The sequence below is a fragment of the Nicotiana tabacum genome, chromosome 4 (assembly GCF_000715075.1).
Source record: "Nicotiana tabacum cultivar K326 chromosome 4, ASM71507v2, whole genome shotgun sequence".
Lineage (NCBI taxonomy): Eukaryota > Viridiplantae > Streptophyta > Magnoliopsida > Solanales > Solanaceae > Nicotiana > Nicotiana tabacum.
The window spans coordinates 11,889,079-11,907,085 of NC_134083.1; the positions used below are offsets into that span (position 1 = coordinate 11,889,079).

At 35.5% G+C, this 18,007-nt stretch overlaps 2 protein-coding genes across 3 annotated transcripts; both read right to left on the reverse strand.

Annotated features, from left to right (window-relative positions):
- Positions 1-696: 696 nt before the first annotated feature.
- LOC107811483 (uncharacterized) lies at positions 697-10,518 on the reverse strand. Of its 2 annotated transcripts, none has more exons than XM_016636423.2 (12): positions 10,105-10,518; positions 4,425-4,668; positions 3,619-3,731; positions 3,344-3,423; positions 3,052-3,193; positions 2,824-2,904; positions 2,121-2,225; positions 1,857-2,039; positions 1,594-1,686; positions 1,318-1,457; positions 1,168-1,234; positions 697-1,070 (listed from the first exon to the last, which is right to left on the reverse strand). In XM_016636423.2, exons 1-12 carry the CDS (start codon positions 10,501-10,503, stop codon positions 966-968), a joined length of 1,752 nt encoding a protein of 583 aa, XP_016491909.1. In that variant the 5' UTR covers positions 10,504-10,518; the 3' UTR covers positions 697-965. The 2 variants fall into 2 exon arrangements, with proteins under 2 accessions (XP_016491909.1, XP_075107488.1); XM_075251387.1 differs by lacking the exon at positions 10,105-10,518 and adding an exon at positions 4,772-4,904.
- Positions 10,519-12,255: 1,737 nt separating this feature from the next.
- LOC107811482 (aluminum-activated malate transporter 9) lies at positions 12,256-16,643 on the reverse strand. The gene is made up of 6 exons (XM_075251388.1): positions 16,116-16,643; positions 14,887-15,024; positions 14,512-14,781; positions 14,249-14,385; positions 14,016-14,162; positions 12,256-13,490 (listed from the first exon to the last, which is right to left on the reverse strand). Exons 1-6 carry the CDS (start codon positions 16,483-16,485, stop codon positions 12,747-12,749), a joined length of 1,806 nt encoding a protein of 601 aa, XP_075107489.1. The 5' UTR covers positions 16,486-16,643; the 3' UTR covers positions 12,256-12,746.
- Between the last annotated feature and the right edge of the window lie 1,364 nt (positions 16,644-18,007).

Below are 18,007 nucleotides of genomic sequence, written 5' to 3' on the forward strand. Positions count from 1 at the left end.
TTTACACTGTGACCCCCATTATGTAAAAATTATTTTTATATATATTTAAGTTAAAATCTATACATATATGAATATTTGTTACTCCATTTTTTACATTTTTATCATATTATTATTTTATTTAATTATGTATCACTAATTTACAGCTAATTTTCTCAAATAGCCCACTTTTTTCTATTTTGTCCCTTTTTAGAAAGTTTTGCAAATGTAACAAATGCACTTCACGGACAGAAGAATGAATTTTTTTTTTTTATATCTGGAAACTAGCCTTAGCTTGTGGTCTAAAATTTTATGACAAGTAGTTTAGTTTGCTTTACAACTTTAAGCAGTGATCTAATGTTTGATCTACACATTACACATACAAGAGAGTAAAAAATGGTTTAAATTGAGTCAACTGCTATTTTTCAGGCTGAAAAATCAAGTAGGAATTACTACAACAATAACATGTTAAAACGAAACAAATTAAGAAGTATCAAAACGCAATCACTATGGATTCATCTGTTTCTTTTACTGAAAACCAACATAAAGAAAGAAACTTCAGACCAGTGTTTGGCATGGCCATTTCAAAACAAATTTTGTACTCATATTGTCACTGGCTTTAAATTCTAATATCTTATGTAGAAATTTAGAAATGCAGAATGAATCAGGTAGAAAGAAGACTCCATAAACGCATTTCACACTCGACGTCAAGCCAAGAAATCAGGAATCACCAAAACATAGCTAACCAAAAGTTGTTGCTTGTCAGTATATACACTACACTTGCGAAATAGTATACTCGTTTGGCAGTTCAAGAGATTTTCTATTCTAATGCCTACAAAATGGCAAGAGAATGCAATATTTGATATCTACATTTAGACTATAAAAGCTATGTTGTTTCATCGCCATTCACCTTTATCTTCAGTATTTAGTATTAACAAGGAGAAAACTACTATTTTCGACGTATCAAACTGACTTAACTAGACATTATATCACTGATAGATTGCCTGTAGGGCTTTGTTGGCAAAAAATCTAACATCAATATCCTCGTCCTCATTGAATTTATTCAAACAAGGCCGAATTCTTTCTTCCACAACCTGCAAAGAGCAATGTTCATATCAGTGGAATGCTGTGTCAGAAGTTCATACTGACATATATGTTTGCAGGCAATGGTAGAACTACATTGTCACTTACAGATTGATCAACTACAGAAGCAAGATATCCCAACACCTTTGCCACATTGAACCTGACATTAGGTACCCTGGAATATGCAAGTGCAAGAGCCGAGCCTTAACAAGTATCTTGAATGAATAGGATTAAAGCATGAAGAAATTGATAGTTAACCTGTCTGTTGAAGCAGCAAGTATAACTGGCAAAAATGTGGAAGTAGTAATCTCTGAGCCCATTACAGGGGCAAGAAGAGAGAGTGCGCGAAGTATGGTTATCCGATACAGATAATTTCGGTCATCAACCATGTCCAAAACCTGTAAAGAAGTGTTAGTCCAGTTGTCAAATGAAACAAAAGTCCTGGAATATGAAGTAGACAAAATTGCTAATATTTGACTGCTAAATTATTGCATCAGCAACAAGCGAAAAATCTGCAGTAAATGACTATAAAACCTGTGGAATTATATGCTCTGATGCCCATTCTGGACCAAATTTTTCTGCGAGGAGCTTAAGATTATTAGCTGCTGCAACTCGAACTTGGTGAACCTGCAAGTTGAAAAACAATAAGAAACATGTGTAAAAACATTATCCCAACTAAACTACAGACCACGACTCTTTCACCAAACAAGTCGTAAACAAGAAAGTTTATTCTTCACAGATGTTTGCCATCTAAATCAGCAGTAGACCTAATTAGAAAAAGAGAGCTTCACGAATACCTTATCTATTAACCATTGCATGCAAAGAGCACCAATTTTGTCATTGTAAAAGCCAAAACCAAGCTGACTGGCCAATAGAGGGATGAAGTTAATTAATGCAACCCGAACTCTCCAGTGTTTAGCCTCTGAAAGTTCATCAATAACTGACAGCAGTGATTGGGAAAGCAGATCAATTCCAATCACCTGTAAGAGAAAAAAAAAGGGTATAGGTGGTGAGATTCAGACCGTGCAAAGTAGCTTGAGTACAGATTATATATGGCTAACCTGGTTCACTTGCTCAATCTTACTAATAATGTTCACACGAATTTGAGTGGACTCATCCTTTAGAAGAGAGAAGAATATTGGGAGAAGCTGCTCAACAGTTTGATCCTGCAATAAGAAATACAGAAACAATAAGTTCCTCTTCGCTATATGATTGACACTCAGACTTTCCCAAAGCAAGTAAGGACTATATTCACGAATTGTTTCTCACGCAGCTCAAAAAGAAAGAAATATATATGCTACACAATCCGAGGTCATCAAAGACAAGCTAAAAGCCATACAGGCCGCGAGACCTACGAAATCATTCTCTAGCTCAAGCTGCTGAAATCTGCTCACGGAAAAATTTATAACTCTTTCCATCAAACTGACAGCTGATTTTCAAGAGACTGGGAGAACTGAAATAAGTACAAGAGTCACAGCAGAATGTGGTGCTTTATCAAGCGACATACTAAATCATATTAGGAGGACAATTTTCTTTATCAGAAAACCATATTGAGACACATTAACATAACTAGAGAGTGAAAAGGTTTTCTAAAAACAAAAGAAAAAAGAACGAAGCAGACATCATTTATGTTTATACTGAACCATCATGGGAAAGAACATGTTACACTAGGACAACAATCAGAAGAAAATTTGACGATAGTTCTTAGTGCACATGTACTGTGGTATTGAGAAACTACAGACTAATATTGGTAAGGGTTTATACCTTTCCTAAAATAGGAGCCAGTCCCATAATATCTGAAGCCAAAGCAAAACGAACCTCCTGGAATGGATCTGATGATAGTTCCTGATACAAAAACAAATGTAACTCTTATAACAAATTATAAAGATCCTTTGAACGAGTAATAGACAGTCCAAGGAAAGGAAATAATGAGACAGCATACAGATAATATTAATATATCAAAAGACGAAACGAGCACCATAAGATTTAAACCTTGACACAAGGAAATATATGCTGGACTGGAAGCTCAGGGCTCAATATCTGGAAAAACTTGGAGACTTTACCAGCTGCAGCTTTGCGGACTTCAGTTTCATTATCTCGAAGTAAACCAACATATGCAGGGACCATCTCCGTCCTTCCAAATTTCACAACTCTCATAAGTTAGTTTTGAACAGAGGACACTTGACTAAACGTCAAAACAAAAAGAGAGAGAACTAAAAAGTATAAAAGGAAAAGATTGGGGAAATGATCTTAACAGTATTTCAGTTCACAAATAACCAAATACCTGGTAGCATCTGGTCCAACTGTCTCACATAGTTCATAAATTTGATCTGCAACCGTGTAACGAACTTGCCAAGAACCATCCTGTCAATGCAGATAAGCAGGTCATTAAAATATGTTCTGGCCGCCAGTATCCAACTGTAAACTGATAGAGCAAATTAGTGTTTGATCAAAGGAAAACACTATATTCATTTATATGCAAAATCAATAAAATATAGTACATACATATAACAAGAAGTCAGTAAAAAGTCATGTTGCAGATATTTAGTTTAATTGAACCTGTGCCAAACTAATCATGACAGGGAGAATCTCTGCTAGACAAACTTGTGGCGCCAATAGCTTCCCTAAAGCTGCACAATTCTTGACAGCCAATAAACGGACATAATCTTGATCTGAATAGAATAAACACCCAGCTTAGTCACAATGATTTAAATTGAATAAACCAAAATTTAGATCAATACTGAGATAGTGCCAACTATTAACTACTAGTAGACTTTCCGATATGAGAGCAAATCTTAAATAGAACAAGTAATGCTTGTCATTAGCACATAAAAATTGATCAGACTTTTTGGTACTTCTTTCCACAATAATTCAAAGCTACCTTGAAGATCACTCCTCTTTCCGAAAGAAAATTTGCATTCCAAAACTTGCATCAATATGCTCTTTATGCTTGTCTGACCTAGAATAGGGTGAGGATGAAGAGATAAACTACATGCAATTTACTCTTAACAAAAGATTCTAATTAACTTTAGAAAGAGGGTTACAGCAACATCCCAATCGCAGATGTTCTTTCCTTAAACCTTCACTTTATCTTATCCTCCAATCTTACAAGTCAATTGAAAGATGACTGATGTAGGCCAACTGCTAGTACCAATTTTCTGATCTAAGGAGAGCCAATATGAAATATGCCTTACATAAGAATTCTCTCAGTCAAATTGAAGTACGCTTGGTATAAAAGAATCAAAGCCAAGCAGAACCAAAAAGAAATCTGAGATCAATAATATTAAATAAAAAGAAATCTGAGATCAATAATATTAAATAAAACCTACTTTCAGAAAGCAAAGAGAATATTGAGAACATCATACCGTCCTGACTCAGATACTTGAACATTGGCATGATGTCATTCATCAGATAGGGTTTCTCAACAGTCTCAGCAAACTTTCCAAGATTTTTTGCAGCTGCTTTCCTTACCAAAGGTGTGTCATCGTGGCAAAGTTGGTTGTATAGAGTTCTTAGTTCCTTTCTTAAAGGCTCCGGGGCGTTCGGGTAAGCAATGTGAAATAATCCGCATGAAGAAATTTGAGCAGTCCACTCCTTATCAGCCAGTCTCTGATTAGGCAAAACCAGGAAAAGAAGGATCACCACATTAACTTACAAACTAATTACTAAAAGGATGAACAAAGAAGCTGCTAGCATAATAAAAAGAAGTAACCTAAGAAGAATTAGCTTAAGGAGAACTTCTGTCTACATACATAGTTAATTCAAATTCCTTTATTTCAAACCCCATCAATATATGATACCAAGGAATGGACATCTTCTAAGATATACAAAAGGATCAATTGTGCACTTTTTGGTGGATGAGGTCACAGTATATGTTGCGCACTTGGTTAAATATGTCGCGTTAACTCATAGTAAACCAAGTAATTTTTATTTTTTTTTCAGTCTTTTCATTACTAAAAATGTAATATGGCTAAATTTTTATGACATTTGCCATGACATAATATCCATTATAATAAATTTGTGGTTCATGACATTTGCCATGACATAATATACATTATAATAAATTTGTGGATCATGACATTTGCCATGACATAATATTCATTATTGCACGATTGTTTGGTTAAATTCCGCACTACCCGGGTTCCCGATCCTAACAAATTGGTATCAGAGTCAGATCTAACCGGGTTAGTTTAAATAGCCAAAATGACTCTAACAAAGTCTTATATTGAGAAATTTGACCGAAGTGCAAACTTCGGAATGTGGCAATTAAAGATGGAAACTATCCTAATTCAGGATGGCTTAGATTTGGCACTGCATGGAAAGGAGAAGATACCGGATAAAATGACGGACTAGGAGTTTGCCGTCATAGACAAAAAGGCAAAAACAGGTATTATTTTAAGTCTTTCAAATGAGGTTTTGCGTGAAGTTGCAGCAGAAAGCTCAGCCAAAGGCATATGGGAAAAGCTTAAAACCCTATATATGAAAAGAACAGTAGAAAACAGACTTTACCTAAAGCAAAAACTCTACACTTTCCGTATGTCTAAAGGTACCTTTATACTTACTCATCTTGATACTTTTGATTCTTTTCTTATGGATTTAAGTAACATAGATGCTGAAATCAAAGATGAGGATCAAGCTGTGTTATTGCTTGTTTCCTTACCCTAGTCGTTTAAACATATAAGAGATACTATGCTTTATGGAAAAGGATAATATCTCTTATAAAGATATCAAATCTATTTTGAAATCAAAAGAACAAATAGATAGAGATATTACTGGGGAAACTAGTGGGAACCAAGGGGAAGGCTTATTCATAAGAGGTAGATCCAATAAGAAAGATTCAAGTAGTGAGAAACCTAAATCAAGGTCAAAATCCAGATACAGAAATGTCATGTGCAAATATTGTCATAAGAAAGGTCACATTATTTCTGAATGCTTTAAATTGAAAAATAAAGAAAAGCATACAGAAAAGAAAAATGAGCACAAAAATACTGACACTACCGAAGCAAGTGTAACTGCTGATGAGACTGAGTGAACTATTTTTTTAGCAACTAATAATAGTTTCAAATCTAATAATGAGTGAATTTTAGATTCGGGTTGTTCGTATCATATGTGTCTCAGTCGGGATTTATTTACCACATATGAATCTATTGGAGGTGGAGTTATCCTGATGGGCAACAATGATGCCTGTAGAGTTATCCTGAGAACTCTCACCGATGTTAGACATGTTCCTGACTTGAAGAAAAATCTCATCTCTTTGGGCACTCTAGAATCTCTTGGGTGCAAGTACACAGGTGAAGGTGGAGTTCTGAAAATTTCTTATGGTGCTCTTGTGATCATGAAAGCACGCAGATCTGGTACGTTGTATACTTTTTTGGGATCTACTGTTACAGGTGCTGCTGCAATTTCAATATCAGATAAATCAGATTCTGACATCACTAAATTGTGGCATATACGATTGGGGCATATGAGTGAAAAATATCTTTCCATCCTCATTAAAGGAGATCTCTTATGTGGCCAAAGTACCGAAAATATGGAGTTCTGTGAGCATTGTGTGTTCGGAAAGCAGAAAAGAGTCAGCTTCAAATCTCCAGCGATTCATAGAACAAAAGGTACTTTGGATTATATTCATTCAGATCTTTGGGGTCCTTCACGTACCCCATCTAAAGGTGGTGCCAGGTATATGTTAACTTTCATTGATGATTATTCAAGGAAAGTTTGGGTTTATTTTCTGAAAAATAAAAGTGATGTTTTCTTAAATTTCAAACAATGGGAAGTTTTGATTGAGAAGCAAACAGAAAAACAGGTTAAGCGACTTAGAACAGATAATGGCTTGGAATTTTGTAATGATGAATTCAACGAATTTTGCAAGAATGAAGGAATTGCTCGACATCGTACTGTGAGAATGACACCTCAGCAAAATGAGGTGGCAGAAAGGATGAATAGAACTCTTTTGGAAAGGGCTCGTTGCATGATTTCAAATGCTGGGTTGACAAACGCCTTTTGGGCAGAAGCTATCTCTACAGCTTGTTATATTGTCAACCGAGCTCCTTCTGCACCTTTGAACTTTAAAACTCCAGAGGAAATGTGGTCAGGTACTCCTGCTAATTATTCTGATTTAAAGATATTTGGTTGCCCTGCATACATGCATGTAAATGATGAAAAATTAGAGTCAAGGGCTAAAAAGTGCATTTTCCTTGGGTATGCATCTGGGGTGAAAGGATACCGACTAGGGTATCTTGATCCCACGACACCAAAATTTATAATTAGCAGAGATATAAACTTTGATGAATCCTCTATGTTACATTCTAGAAAAGAGTCTTATAGTTCTTGTAATACAGATAAAGGAAAGAGTACGCAGAACCAGGTGGAGATTGAGATTGGCATTCCTTCCGAGCCAAGCTCATCAACTTTGGAGCAAAATACAGTTGAAACTCCTGAAGTTGAGACAGAAGCTGAAATTCCTGAAGTTGAGACTCCTGAAGCTGAACCAGAAGAAGATGAGTATTTTATAGCCAAACATAGACCAAGAAGAGAAGGTAAACAACCATTAAGGGTTGGAGATTATGTTGCATTTGCTTTTTCAGTTGCACAGGAAACTAAAGAAATTGAAAAACCATCAAAATATTCAGAAGCAGTTTTTGGTGCTGACTTAGCTAAGTGACTGATTGCAATGAATAAAGAAATTGAGTCTCTCCACAAGAATGGTACTTGGTCTCTTGTAAAGCCGCCATCAAGAAAAAGAATTGTTGGTTGCAAATGGGTCTTCAAGAAAAAGGATGGCATTCCAAGGGTTGAAGATGCGAGGTATACGGCACGATTAGTTGCAAAGGGCTATAGTCAGGTACAAGAAGTTGATTTTAATGATATTTTCTCACTTGTTGTTAAACATAGCTCTATTCGTATCCTGCTTGCCTTTGTTGCCATGTATGATTTGGAATTAGAACAACTTGATGTTAAGACAACTTTCTTACATGGCGAACTTGAGGAGCAAATATACATGCATCAACTCGAAGGACTTGAAATTGAAGGAAAAGAAGATCATGTTTGCTTGTTGAAGAAATCCTTGTACATATTAAAGCAGTCTCCAAGACAATGATATAAAATGTTTGATTCCTTTATGTTGGGTCATGGTTATTCGATGAGCATGTATGATATTTATGTTTACTTTCGGAAGTTAAATGATGGTTCATTTGTGTACCTATTATTATATGTTGATGACATGCTCATTGCTGCTAAGGATTTAACAGAAATTTACAATTTGAAAAGTCAGCTGAAAAGTAAATTCGAGATGAAAGATTTGGGAGCAGCTAAGAAAATCCTTGGCATGGAGATCAAAAGAGATCGAAAAGCCAACAGGCTATTTCTGACCCAGAAAAAGTACTTGGAGAAAGTCTTGGAGAGGTTTGGCATGAAAGATGCTAAACCAGTTAGTACCCCTCTTGCTGCTCATTTTAAGTTATCAGCTGCTCAGTCCCCGCAGTCAGAGGAAGAAGAGAGGTACATGGCACATGTTCATTATTCCAGTGCAGTCGGCAATATTATGTATGCAATGGTTTGTACACGTCCAGACATTTCACAAGCAGTGAGCGTGGTAAGCCAATATATGGCTTGTCCTGGTAAAGCACATTGGCATGTTGTGAAATGGATTCTCAGATACTTGCGAGGTACTTCAAATACATGTTTGGAGTTTGGGAGAAATACTAACACTTTGGTTGGTTTTGTAGACTCAGATTATGCAGGTGATCCTAACAAAAGAAGATCACTGACAAGCTATGTATTTTGCATCGGTGGTTGCACTATTAGTTGGAAAGCTGCATTACAACATGTAGTAGCTTTATCTACTACCGAAGCAGAATATATGGCAGTGACCGAGACGATCAAAGAAGCTTTATGGTTGAAGGGTCTATTTGCGAAACTCAATTTATACCAAAGTGGTATTACCATTGTCTGTGATAGTCAAAGTGTCATTCACTTGACTAAAGATCAAATGTATCATGAGAGGACGAAGTACATTGATATAAAGTATCATTTCATCCGAGAAACCATTGCTGAAAGAAAAGTCTATGTTCAGAAGATCAACACTAGAGACAATCCTGGTGACATGTTTACAAAACCTCTTCTAGTGTCCAAGTTCAAGTTTTGCCTGAACTTGATTGGCATTTATGAAGAATGATTTTGCCCATTGGGGTTTTTGCGGAGAAGGTGGAGCAAATTTACTATATATAAGCCGAAATTAGGCCAATGTGGAGATTTGTAATATGGCCAAATTTTCATGACATTTGCTATGACATAATATCCATTATAACAAATTTGTGGTTCATGACATATGCCATGATATAATATACATTATAACAAATTTGTGGATCATGACATTTGTCATGACATAATATCCATTACTAGGCCAAGGATTTCTTGTTATAAATAGAGGAGTTTCTCCTCATTTGAAAACACACCAATTCAAGAGTTTTTCACTCTTGTCTTTCTTTCTCCTCCTTTATTTCATTATAGAGTATTTTGTAAGAGAGTGAGTGTTGGGAAACACTTGTGTGAACCCTTTCTTTGGAGTGATCTTGTGAGGTTATTCTCTTGGGGTATTTGGGATTAATTAGAGTATTTACTCTAATTTTGTACTCTTGTTGCTATAGTGAAATTGCTCCTCTCCGCTTGTGGACGTAGGTCACCTTGACCGAACCATGTTAAATTTGTGTTTTCTTTATCTTCTTTAATTGTCGTTATTATCAACTTCTATTGTCTTTGTTATTGTCATTATACCGTTGTTTGACTAAATTCCGTACTACCCGGGTTCCCGATCCTAACAAAAAAGACGGAGCATAGGAGACTTAAGTATCCTTGAAGTCATATTAGCTTTTAATCTAATGCATCTTTTCAATAATTTCACAAGCACACATAACAAACCAAAAATAAGGAATAACAAGTCCGCAGCAGTTTGACTATACTAAACTATATGAGATAATGAGAAGCAATTCTTAAAGATTTATAAGCAGTATATTGTTGTTGCCATGAAACAATGTCAAGTGTACTAACCTTCAGCAGTGGAATAAACGATTCGATCAAGTCTGGTTCCCTCATTTGAGATCCTATTTTGCACAATGACTCAACTGCTTTGTCCCTAACACGACTCTCTCCATCACTACAAAGACCTTTCAACGGCGGAAGTAAGACAGTAGCATGTTCAGCTCCTCCCACATATGGAATAAACACCCCCAACTGCTCAGCCATTTCAAGAAGAACTTCCTCATCATCCTCGTCATCAAAATTCTCTCTGATATATTGAATGAACTCTGTCCGAGTTCTCTCCACACCAAGCGCACGTGCAATAGTAGACAGTTGTCGCATGGAATTCAATCTAAGTTCCCTGTCTTCATTCATCAATTCATCGATTAAAATAGCAGCGCCATACGCGGATTCGTCGCTCATAGACATGGTTGCTGCTGTGCCTCTGTGAATATCTCTCTCTGTATATATTCAGGAAAACTCAACTTATTTAAACCATACAAAAATAATCATCCTTTAAAAGAGTAACGAAAAGGATTTTACTCAAGAATGTTTTATCAGAAAGCAATTAATTAACCATTTTCTTACAGTAACTAACAGCCGATCGAATGAAGGGAAAAGGGCGAAGCTGGGGTGGGTTATGGCACTATTTTATACAAGAAAGAAAAAGTAGGAAAACGATTTACTTCCACTAGTAAAGGATGATTATTTCCACTCGTTCATTTTATTAACTTTGATTTATCCACAAAATATTCACATTATGTTCTTGGTTTTCTTGACGAAAAGAATTAAAAGAACCCTCCTCTGTTACATAAAAGAATTCTCAGCTGCGGCCATAGATAACAGATATTTTGAAGATGAAAAATTTAAAGACATACATAATGGCCAGCAATTACATAAAACTTACTAAATCATAAGTAGACAAAAGAAAATCTTTGAAAGTAAACAGAATATAGAAATTTGAAGAAGATCACCAGCTAAGTTGAAGTTAATGTAATAACATATTTAAGAAGCAATCATTTTCCGGAAGCAATTAATAAAAACTGATTCTAATGAATGAAGTTCAAGAACAAAATGTCAAATTGTAACCTGAAGCTTTTTGAAGATATCCAAGTGATTCTGATGAATGAAATTGACGACAATGCAAATTCACTCAGTTACTTGAACTTCAAGAAACAGGCATGAAAGAGAAAAAGAAAGGATTCAGAAAACCAAAAAAATAATCGTAGAGCGAGAGATTGATACCTGCAAAAGTATAAAACTTTGGAATGAAAGGAAGTGGTGGAAGTTGATCGGTGATCTCTGCTTAGTTCGTTATGGGATTCAGTATCAGCTTTTACAACTTTATATATTTTGTTTCTCTGTGATTCTCCCGCCTTCAAACAGTAGTTAGGTATAACCGTTTTAAGTATTATTATTGTTTGAGTTCGTTCTTTTTCCCGGGGCGGTAGTGTAAGCCACGCGCACGTGATCAATTTAATGTTAAATATTTTTATGCCAACAGATTAATAATGACAATAGTTATAAGAGATCAGAAAGACAATAATCCTTATAACAAAACCTTTGATCTTTTTTAACTTTTTAAAATATAAGTATAACCCCCAAAACTATACTTTTTTCTTTATTTAAACAACATTCTCGGGGCGAGCAGTTTGACATTTTTCTTTATGTAAACCACCTTCTCGGGGCGAGGGGTTTAACAATTCACAAGGATCCTATATATTAATATTCAAAAATGAAGATATAGAGGAGGGAAGATGATACTTAGTTGGGAAAGCCCTTCTATTGAGTTCGAGTCTATTATTTGTGCTTATATTAGTGTTTTTTTTAAACACATATAATAGAGTTTGAACTAAGCTATTGGGTTAGGAATCTATTATTTGTGCTTATGTTAGTGTATTTTTTAACACATATTTGAACCAAGCTATTGGGTTGTGATACTTTACTTCATTAAATATAGTTAGGGTGGCATACAGTGATACATCTAAACAATAACTTAGTTTAGTGCCCCAAGTATGCCAGTAACGTGCCTCATTACACAATATTACAATAAGATGGGAATATAATATTCACTTGTAGAATTCACCTTAGAATGTACGAAATACAGTAGGTACAAATTATTGTAAGCAAGCAGATAAATACCAATAAACGTTCACAACCCCAGGTGAGCTGGAAGAAAAATTTTGGAAAAGCACCTCAATGGTACATCATAAACTAAAACAATATACTTTTCTTTTTGATGGGTGAGGGGTATCTATACTTTTGCAGTGTATTTCAATATACATTTGTGCTGCCTACATTAACCGTTAGACCTTAAACCATTAGAGCTCAGTATACTTGGCCAAAATTCTATGTCAATATATTTATAGCTAATGAAAACTAACATGCAGGAATAAGGACTTCTCTAAGCAAAACCCCAAAAAAGAGTTGTTGGTCATTGGTCTGTCAACAATATTTGACCAACTATCATCGCGTACGTCAATGGTCATCCACAAGAAAGTTAAGCCAGACTTCTGATCAAAAGTTGGAGAGTTTCAGAGTCAGGATATAATATGTGTTGCCTTTTCAGAGCCGATTCGACGAGTTCCCAATTGTGGAAAGTGCTACAAGATCTCCTCATGTAATAGTTTCAATACTCTTCTGTCTTTGCATGGACAAGAAGGATTTGATTTCTAAACTAGTAAATCGCTCTCTCTTTTTGAGAACTTCATATATCCTCTCAACCTGGACCACAAGCCAACTCTCCCCGATGCTTCAGACAAATCCACAGGTTCCTTAAATTTTGCTTTCTCACTTAATTCTTCGAATGAGTCTACTACGTTTTGAAGTCTTGCAACAAATTCTATGAGAAGGGAGGTGAACGTTGCTAAAGACAAAGCACTGGCACTTTCATACGTCTTTGATTCTTCTTCTTCCTCGTTTTCCTCCTCCTCCACCTCCTTTAGTACATCGTTAGCTTTAGGCAGCGTGTGTGCTGTCCGCATTTTTGGTTTCTCCACCCCATTTTCTGGGGTTACTCCTGCAGGTTGGTTGTTATTACTAGCCACGTTAAACGTCCTATTATCCCAACTCCTTGATATATTGATGGAGTCAATGTCGATTACTGTTTCACTCAGAGATCTGTGATGTTGAAAAGAGTTTCTGTCATCATCCATGCTTCCAAGCTCCTGTGGAATATCCACCACTGTGGGTCGTGATCCGATTTCCCAGTTTTCTGCATTGACGAAAAGATAAGACTTCCGATCCACCTTTTTTTGCAACTCCTCTGCCGCTTCATGCACTTCAAAGAGAATATCCACTGACCCCAACTTCTCCATCTTTTTCACTTTTTCCCCAATTTCTCTCAACACTTTGGCACCTGCTGTACCTACTCTCTGAAGCTCATTACGGAAAACCTGTCTTCTTTCAGCAGGAGCCTGCATATTAAAAATGTTTGGTAGTCATTTCAGCGATAAATAGGTCATTGCATTACCAAATAAAGTGGTATAACTGAGACATCTGGGTATGCAAGCTCTTAAAATGAACTATATTCACCAATAAATAATGCATATCTAACAGCAACTTAATTGTATGACTGCACGAGGATGATTTACAAGGAGAGAATACACGACAGGCTTCAGTCAACGGTAATGCTGCAAAACATGTTCTGTCAGCCTCACTTTGTTCCCTCATGCTGAAAGGACATGAAGATATTCTAACGCTTATTTGCTCTATCTTCAAACATCTCCTCGCACAGTTTAGTTAAAGGCATAATAAGTAAGGAAGGGGGTCCAGAGTCATTTTAGGAATGTTTTCCGGAAGAGATTTGCACTGGCTAGGAGAATAAGTAATCGAGTAATAAAAAAGGAACATGTTTGATGAATATGGTTAGAGAATACTATATGATACCTTTACAAGCAAAGTGCTAGCAGGAAAGTTGGAAAAAGGAGTAGAGGGAGTACCTGTATTTCGGATAGTACACAGCCATGCAGTGCCATAACCATGAATGCGCAATACCTTAATGCACCGCTAACTTTGACATAGTTTTTCCAAGGATATTTAATCATCTTATAAGGACCATGGGGTGGCTCCCAGATTGCAAATGCTACCTGTGGTATCAGAGTTAATTTAGGACATCCGCATAGCAAAATTTCATAGAATTACTAATTCATGCTGCAAAACTGCTTATGCATACCAGAGCTTCCTCTTGGCTAGTAGATTCTACTGCTGATCTGTAGCCATTGTAAACTGGATCATCAGCAGCTTGGTAAGTAAGAATCTTTGAAGGGATCCTCTTATATTCGACACAGTTCAGATATTTACTGATACAACCTGCAACAATTTCCCTTTCATCAAAATCAGATAAAGGAAGTAGAGGGGTGAGGGTCGAAACAATTATATTTTAACATCCCATCTCGAGAACAGTAACGAGAATCTCAGACTCAGAGGTTGCATTACCTTCCAGTGAAGTAGCTACACTGATGAAATTCTTCGCCACTAGATTGTGAAGATCCTCACCAGCCCAGATGGGATAGACACATATGTTCACAGCTAATGAAACACCAGCACCAAGTGCAATTAGCAGAAACCGACTTACAGCTGTATGAACAAATTCTCTTGTGTGATAACCAGATACCATGATGAAACAATACGTTATCAAGAATACTCGGAAACCATATTCATAGGGCTTCATTGGAGGGTACTGTTTTGCATAAGTAATAAAAAAACCTAGAAAACGGCAAACAAGCTGCAGTCAGCAAGGTACAAAGATAAAAAAGAGATGAACATCAATTCATACATATTAGTCACAGAGTACTGACCAGAAAACCAGACCTGTTATGAATATACCAATGACTATAACTACTTCTTCCCAGTCTCCGGCCAACTGAGACAATTCAGCCATTCCAAGAGCAAGTCCTCCAGCTGACAGTGTCCCGAGTCCACGATTAAATCCCTTGCTCAGAGTGGCTCCTGTGGACAGTTCAAACGTGAATCTGTATAAAAAGCTCCCCATACCTTCTATACAGAAAACAAAGAAAGCAGTAGCCAGGGGTTGAAAGGTACAAAATGCAAACAGAAAATACTAACTATACTGTGGGCAGATAATTGTGCTTAATGGTGTATCATGGTATCTAACAAGATTTCTTAGCTGAAATGCCTCCTGCTGGCAGTAATAGTAACCGCCAGTGGAAAACATTGCAAAAACTAGAAAGAATAAAATAAAATAAAACAACGGATTTACATTGGCAACAGGTTGTCCCATGCTTGTAAAACCATATATATACATAATTGGAAGCATAAACCAGGAAGTTTTCTTTTGTTAAAGTGGTATGTATGCGCATTTGGAGAAAGAAAGACTGAATAACGACTGCCTAGTAACCAAAATTATGGTTGTAAAATGAAGAAATGCTCACAATGGTACTTCCTCTTTTAGGGCCTCTTAGGTCAACCTCCTTGCATGAATCTTGTACTAATTACCACCTTCTCGATAATTCGTTTTATATTGAATTCATGATTAGTCCTTAGTAACCAAAAAACAGAATAACCCAGTCATGCTTCCTTTATTAGTCATATCATTTGGATTATTTTATTTTCTTCATAAGTCTTGTAATAACTTTTCTTGACAAGTAAATCGATCTATATATGAATCATCCTGAGCATTACAAATATATGCCCAGAGGGAGCCCCCCCCCCCCCTTCCATACTCAGTTTTTCATAAGATAAGATTGTATTTCAAGAATATTAAAAAAGAAAAAATTAATAGGATGAGTGGTATATAAGAAGGCCCCCCTTAAAAATCATTAAATCAACCACTAAATGGTGAAGGAACATTGGCCCTACTTCTATCTAAGAGGGACATAAATAAAGTATCTATTTTTTTTTTATTAAAAAAAGACTTGTTCAAAGCTATTAACAGCTTTTTTTCTCTACAGTTACAATTAGCAAACACAAATCTTCTTTCGTACTACCAAATTCTTACGAAAGATTACATCTTTTGGGGCACACATTTATTTAATTTACAATGACTACACAAAATTGAAGGGGAAAAGTATAACACATACCTATGCTGAACTCAAAAACGACGACGACAGTAAGAATAGCCCAAACAGAGTATCTACTGAGCTCTTCAACCGGTTCCTTAAAGAAGATTAACAAAGATATGAGCATTAAAGCCAAACCCATCTTTGCTGAGAATACAATCTTTCTCGGGTCGGATCGACCCATCTCCATCGCCTTCACGGCTACGCTGCTCCAATCCTTCCATAGCTCTCTAAACTTTTCACGAAAAGACGAAAAACACCCTGGATTTTCAGGGTAATCAAGAGTGTGGTTGAAACCAGGTAACTCAGTGTAATCACCGTTGCATGAGGAAAAAAGCCTTTCTCTTTTCTCTTCGAAACTCTTCCTAAACGACCCTAATTTCCTCGCCATTCTCGAGTCACTCTTGCTTACGGAGTGTATTTCGATAATATAGGCATAGAAGTTAACAAAACTAACGAGTTTGGCCCGAGGAAAAGGGATAGTGTGGGAGTAAAGTGAATGTAAAGAATGAAAAGGAATTGTTAGGTGTTGACAGTTTCCAGAGAGTATTACAACGTCGTAGGAGATGGTGATTGATAAAAAGCCGCGTGGAGATTGGTGGGACCGTCCTTTTCTTTTTCCAACGAATCAGATATGGGCTACTGCTGTGGGGCCCATCTTAAAAACAATATCTAAACATCTCGTTTAAATTAAAAAATAATCGGTAAATATTAAATTATAATCATATATATATATATATATATATATATATATATATATATATATATATATATATATATATATATATATAATTTATGCAATAGACTAGAAAAAATAAATATTAAATTAGATCGGTTGTTTGTGTAAAGATTTCAAATATTTTTAGGTTAAGAATCCTATGATCACTTAGAATTTGACTAGAAAAAATATTTTTTTCATATTTATTATGTGTTATTTTCAGATCTCTGCTATAAAATATATGTCTTCTGTTAAAAAAAAACATAAAACTAAATTTTTTTTGTAAAGAACTAAAAGATTAATTGATCCTAAAGGATTTACATATTGGGTGTATTTGGTACGAAGGAAAATATTTTTTATGGAAAATATTTTTCAGAAAAATGGGTGGTTCTTATTTTTTCATGTTTGGTTGGTGAGTGAAAAGTTTTTTCCGAAAAATATTTTCTAGCGTTTGTTTAGAGAGTTATAAAATATTTTTTAGAAAAATAAGTTTTTATGCACTTTCCTTACTCTCCTTCCCCCAAATTCCCATGCTTCATGTGCTCCCCCTCCCCCTCCCTCCTTCCCCTCAAACCATAAATACCCAAGAGTATGAGTGAAAAAATATTCACGCATAGTCAAAAATTAAGTGTTCACACCCAACATTTTCAAAACTCTATTTTCTTCAAGAATTTACTTAATCTTTTAAAAATTCACACAAAACCAAAATGGATTAATGTGTTCCTTTACTTTTTCACTCAAAACAAGTTGAAATTTATGCTACATAACTAAACAAAAAATACTCTTATTTTGGTAATGAAAGAAAATATTCATTTTGTTGAAATAAAAAAATATTTTTTACTACATTATTTTATTGAAATGAAAGAAAATATTTCTTCTACATCATAAAATAAAGTATTTTTTTTGTTGAAATGAAAGAAGATATTTTTTACTACGTCATTTTGTTGAAACGAAAGAAAATACTTTTTCAATACCATGAAAAGAAAGTAATTTTTTTGTTGAAATGAAACAAAATATATTTTTTTATATCATGAAAATACTCATTTTGTTGAAATGAAAAAAGAAAGTACTCTATCTACAACATGAACAGAAAGTATTCTTAATAATATTTCTATTTAGGGTGGGAGTAGGACATGGTTGGGGGAGGGTGGGTGGGTTAGGGGTTGTTGGGGATGGGGAAGGTTGAAGAAGAGTT

Coding starts and splice junctions, on each gene's coding strand:
- LOC107811483 (XM_016636423.2), bottom strand. CDS start 10,503: ATGTCTATGAGCGACGAATCCGCGTATGGCGCTGCTATTTTAATCGAT. Junction 2,226..2,823: donor TGGCTCCTATTTTAGGAAAG/GTATAAACCCTT, acceptor TTCTTATTGCAG/GATCAAACTGTTGAGCAGCT. Junction 1,235..1,317: donor CTTGCTGCTTCAACAGACAG/GTTAACTATCAA, acceptor TGCATATTCCAG/GGTACCTAATGTCAGGTTCA.
- LOC107811482 (XM_075251388.1), bottom strand. CDS start 16,485: ATGGCGAGGAAATTAGGGTCGTTTAGGAAGAGTTTCGAAGAGAAAAGA. Junction 14,782..14,886: donor CATTGGTATATTCATAACAG/GTCTGGTTTTCT, acceptor GCCGTTTTCTAG/GTTTTTTTATTACTTATGCA. Junction 14,386..14,511: donor TGTAGCTACTTCACTGGAAG/GTAATGCAACCT, acceptor AAATTGTTGCAG/GTTGTATCAGTAAATATCTG.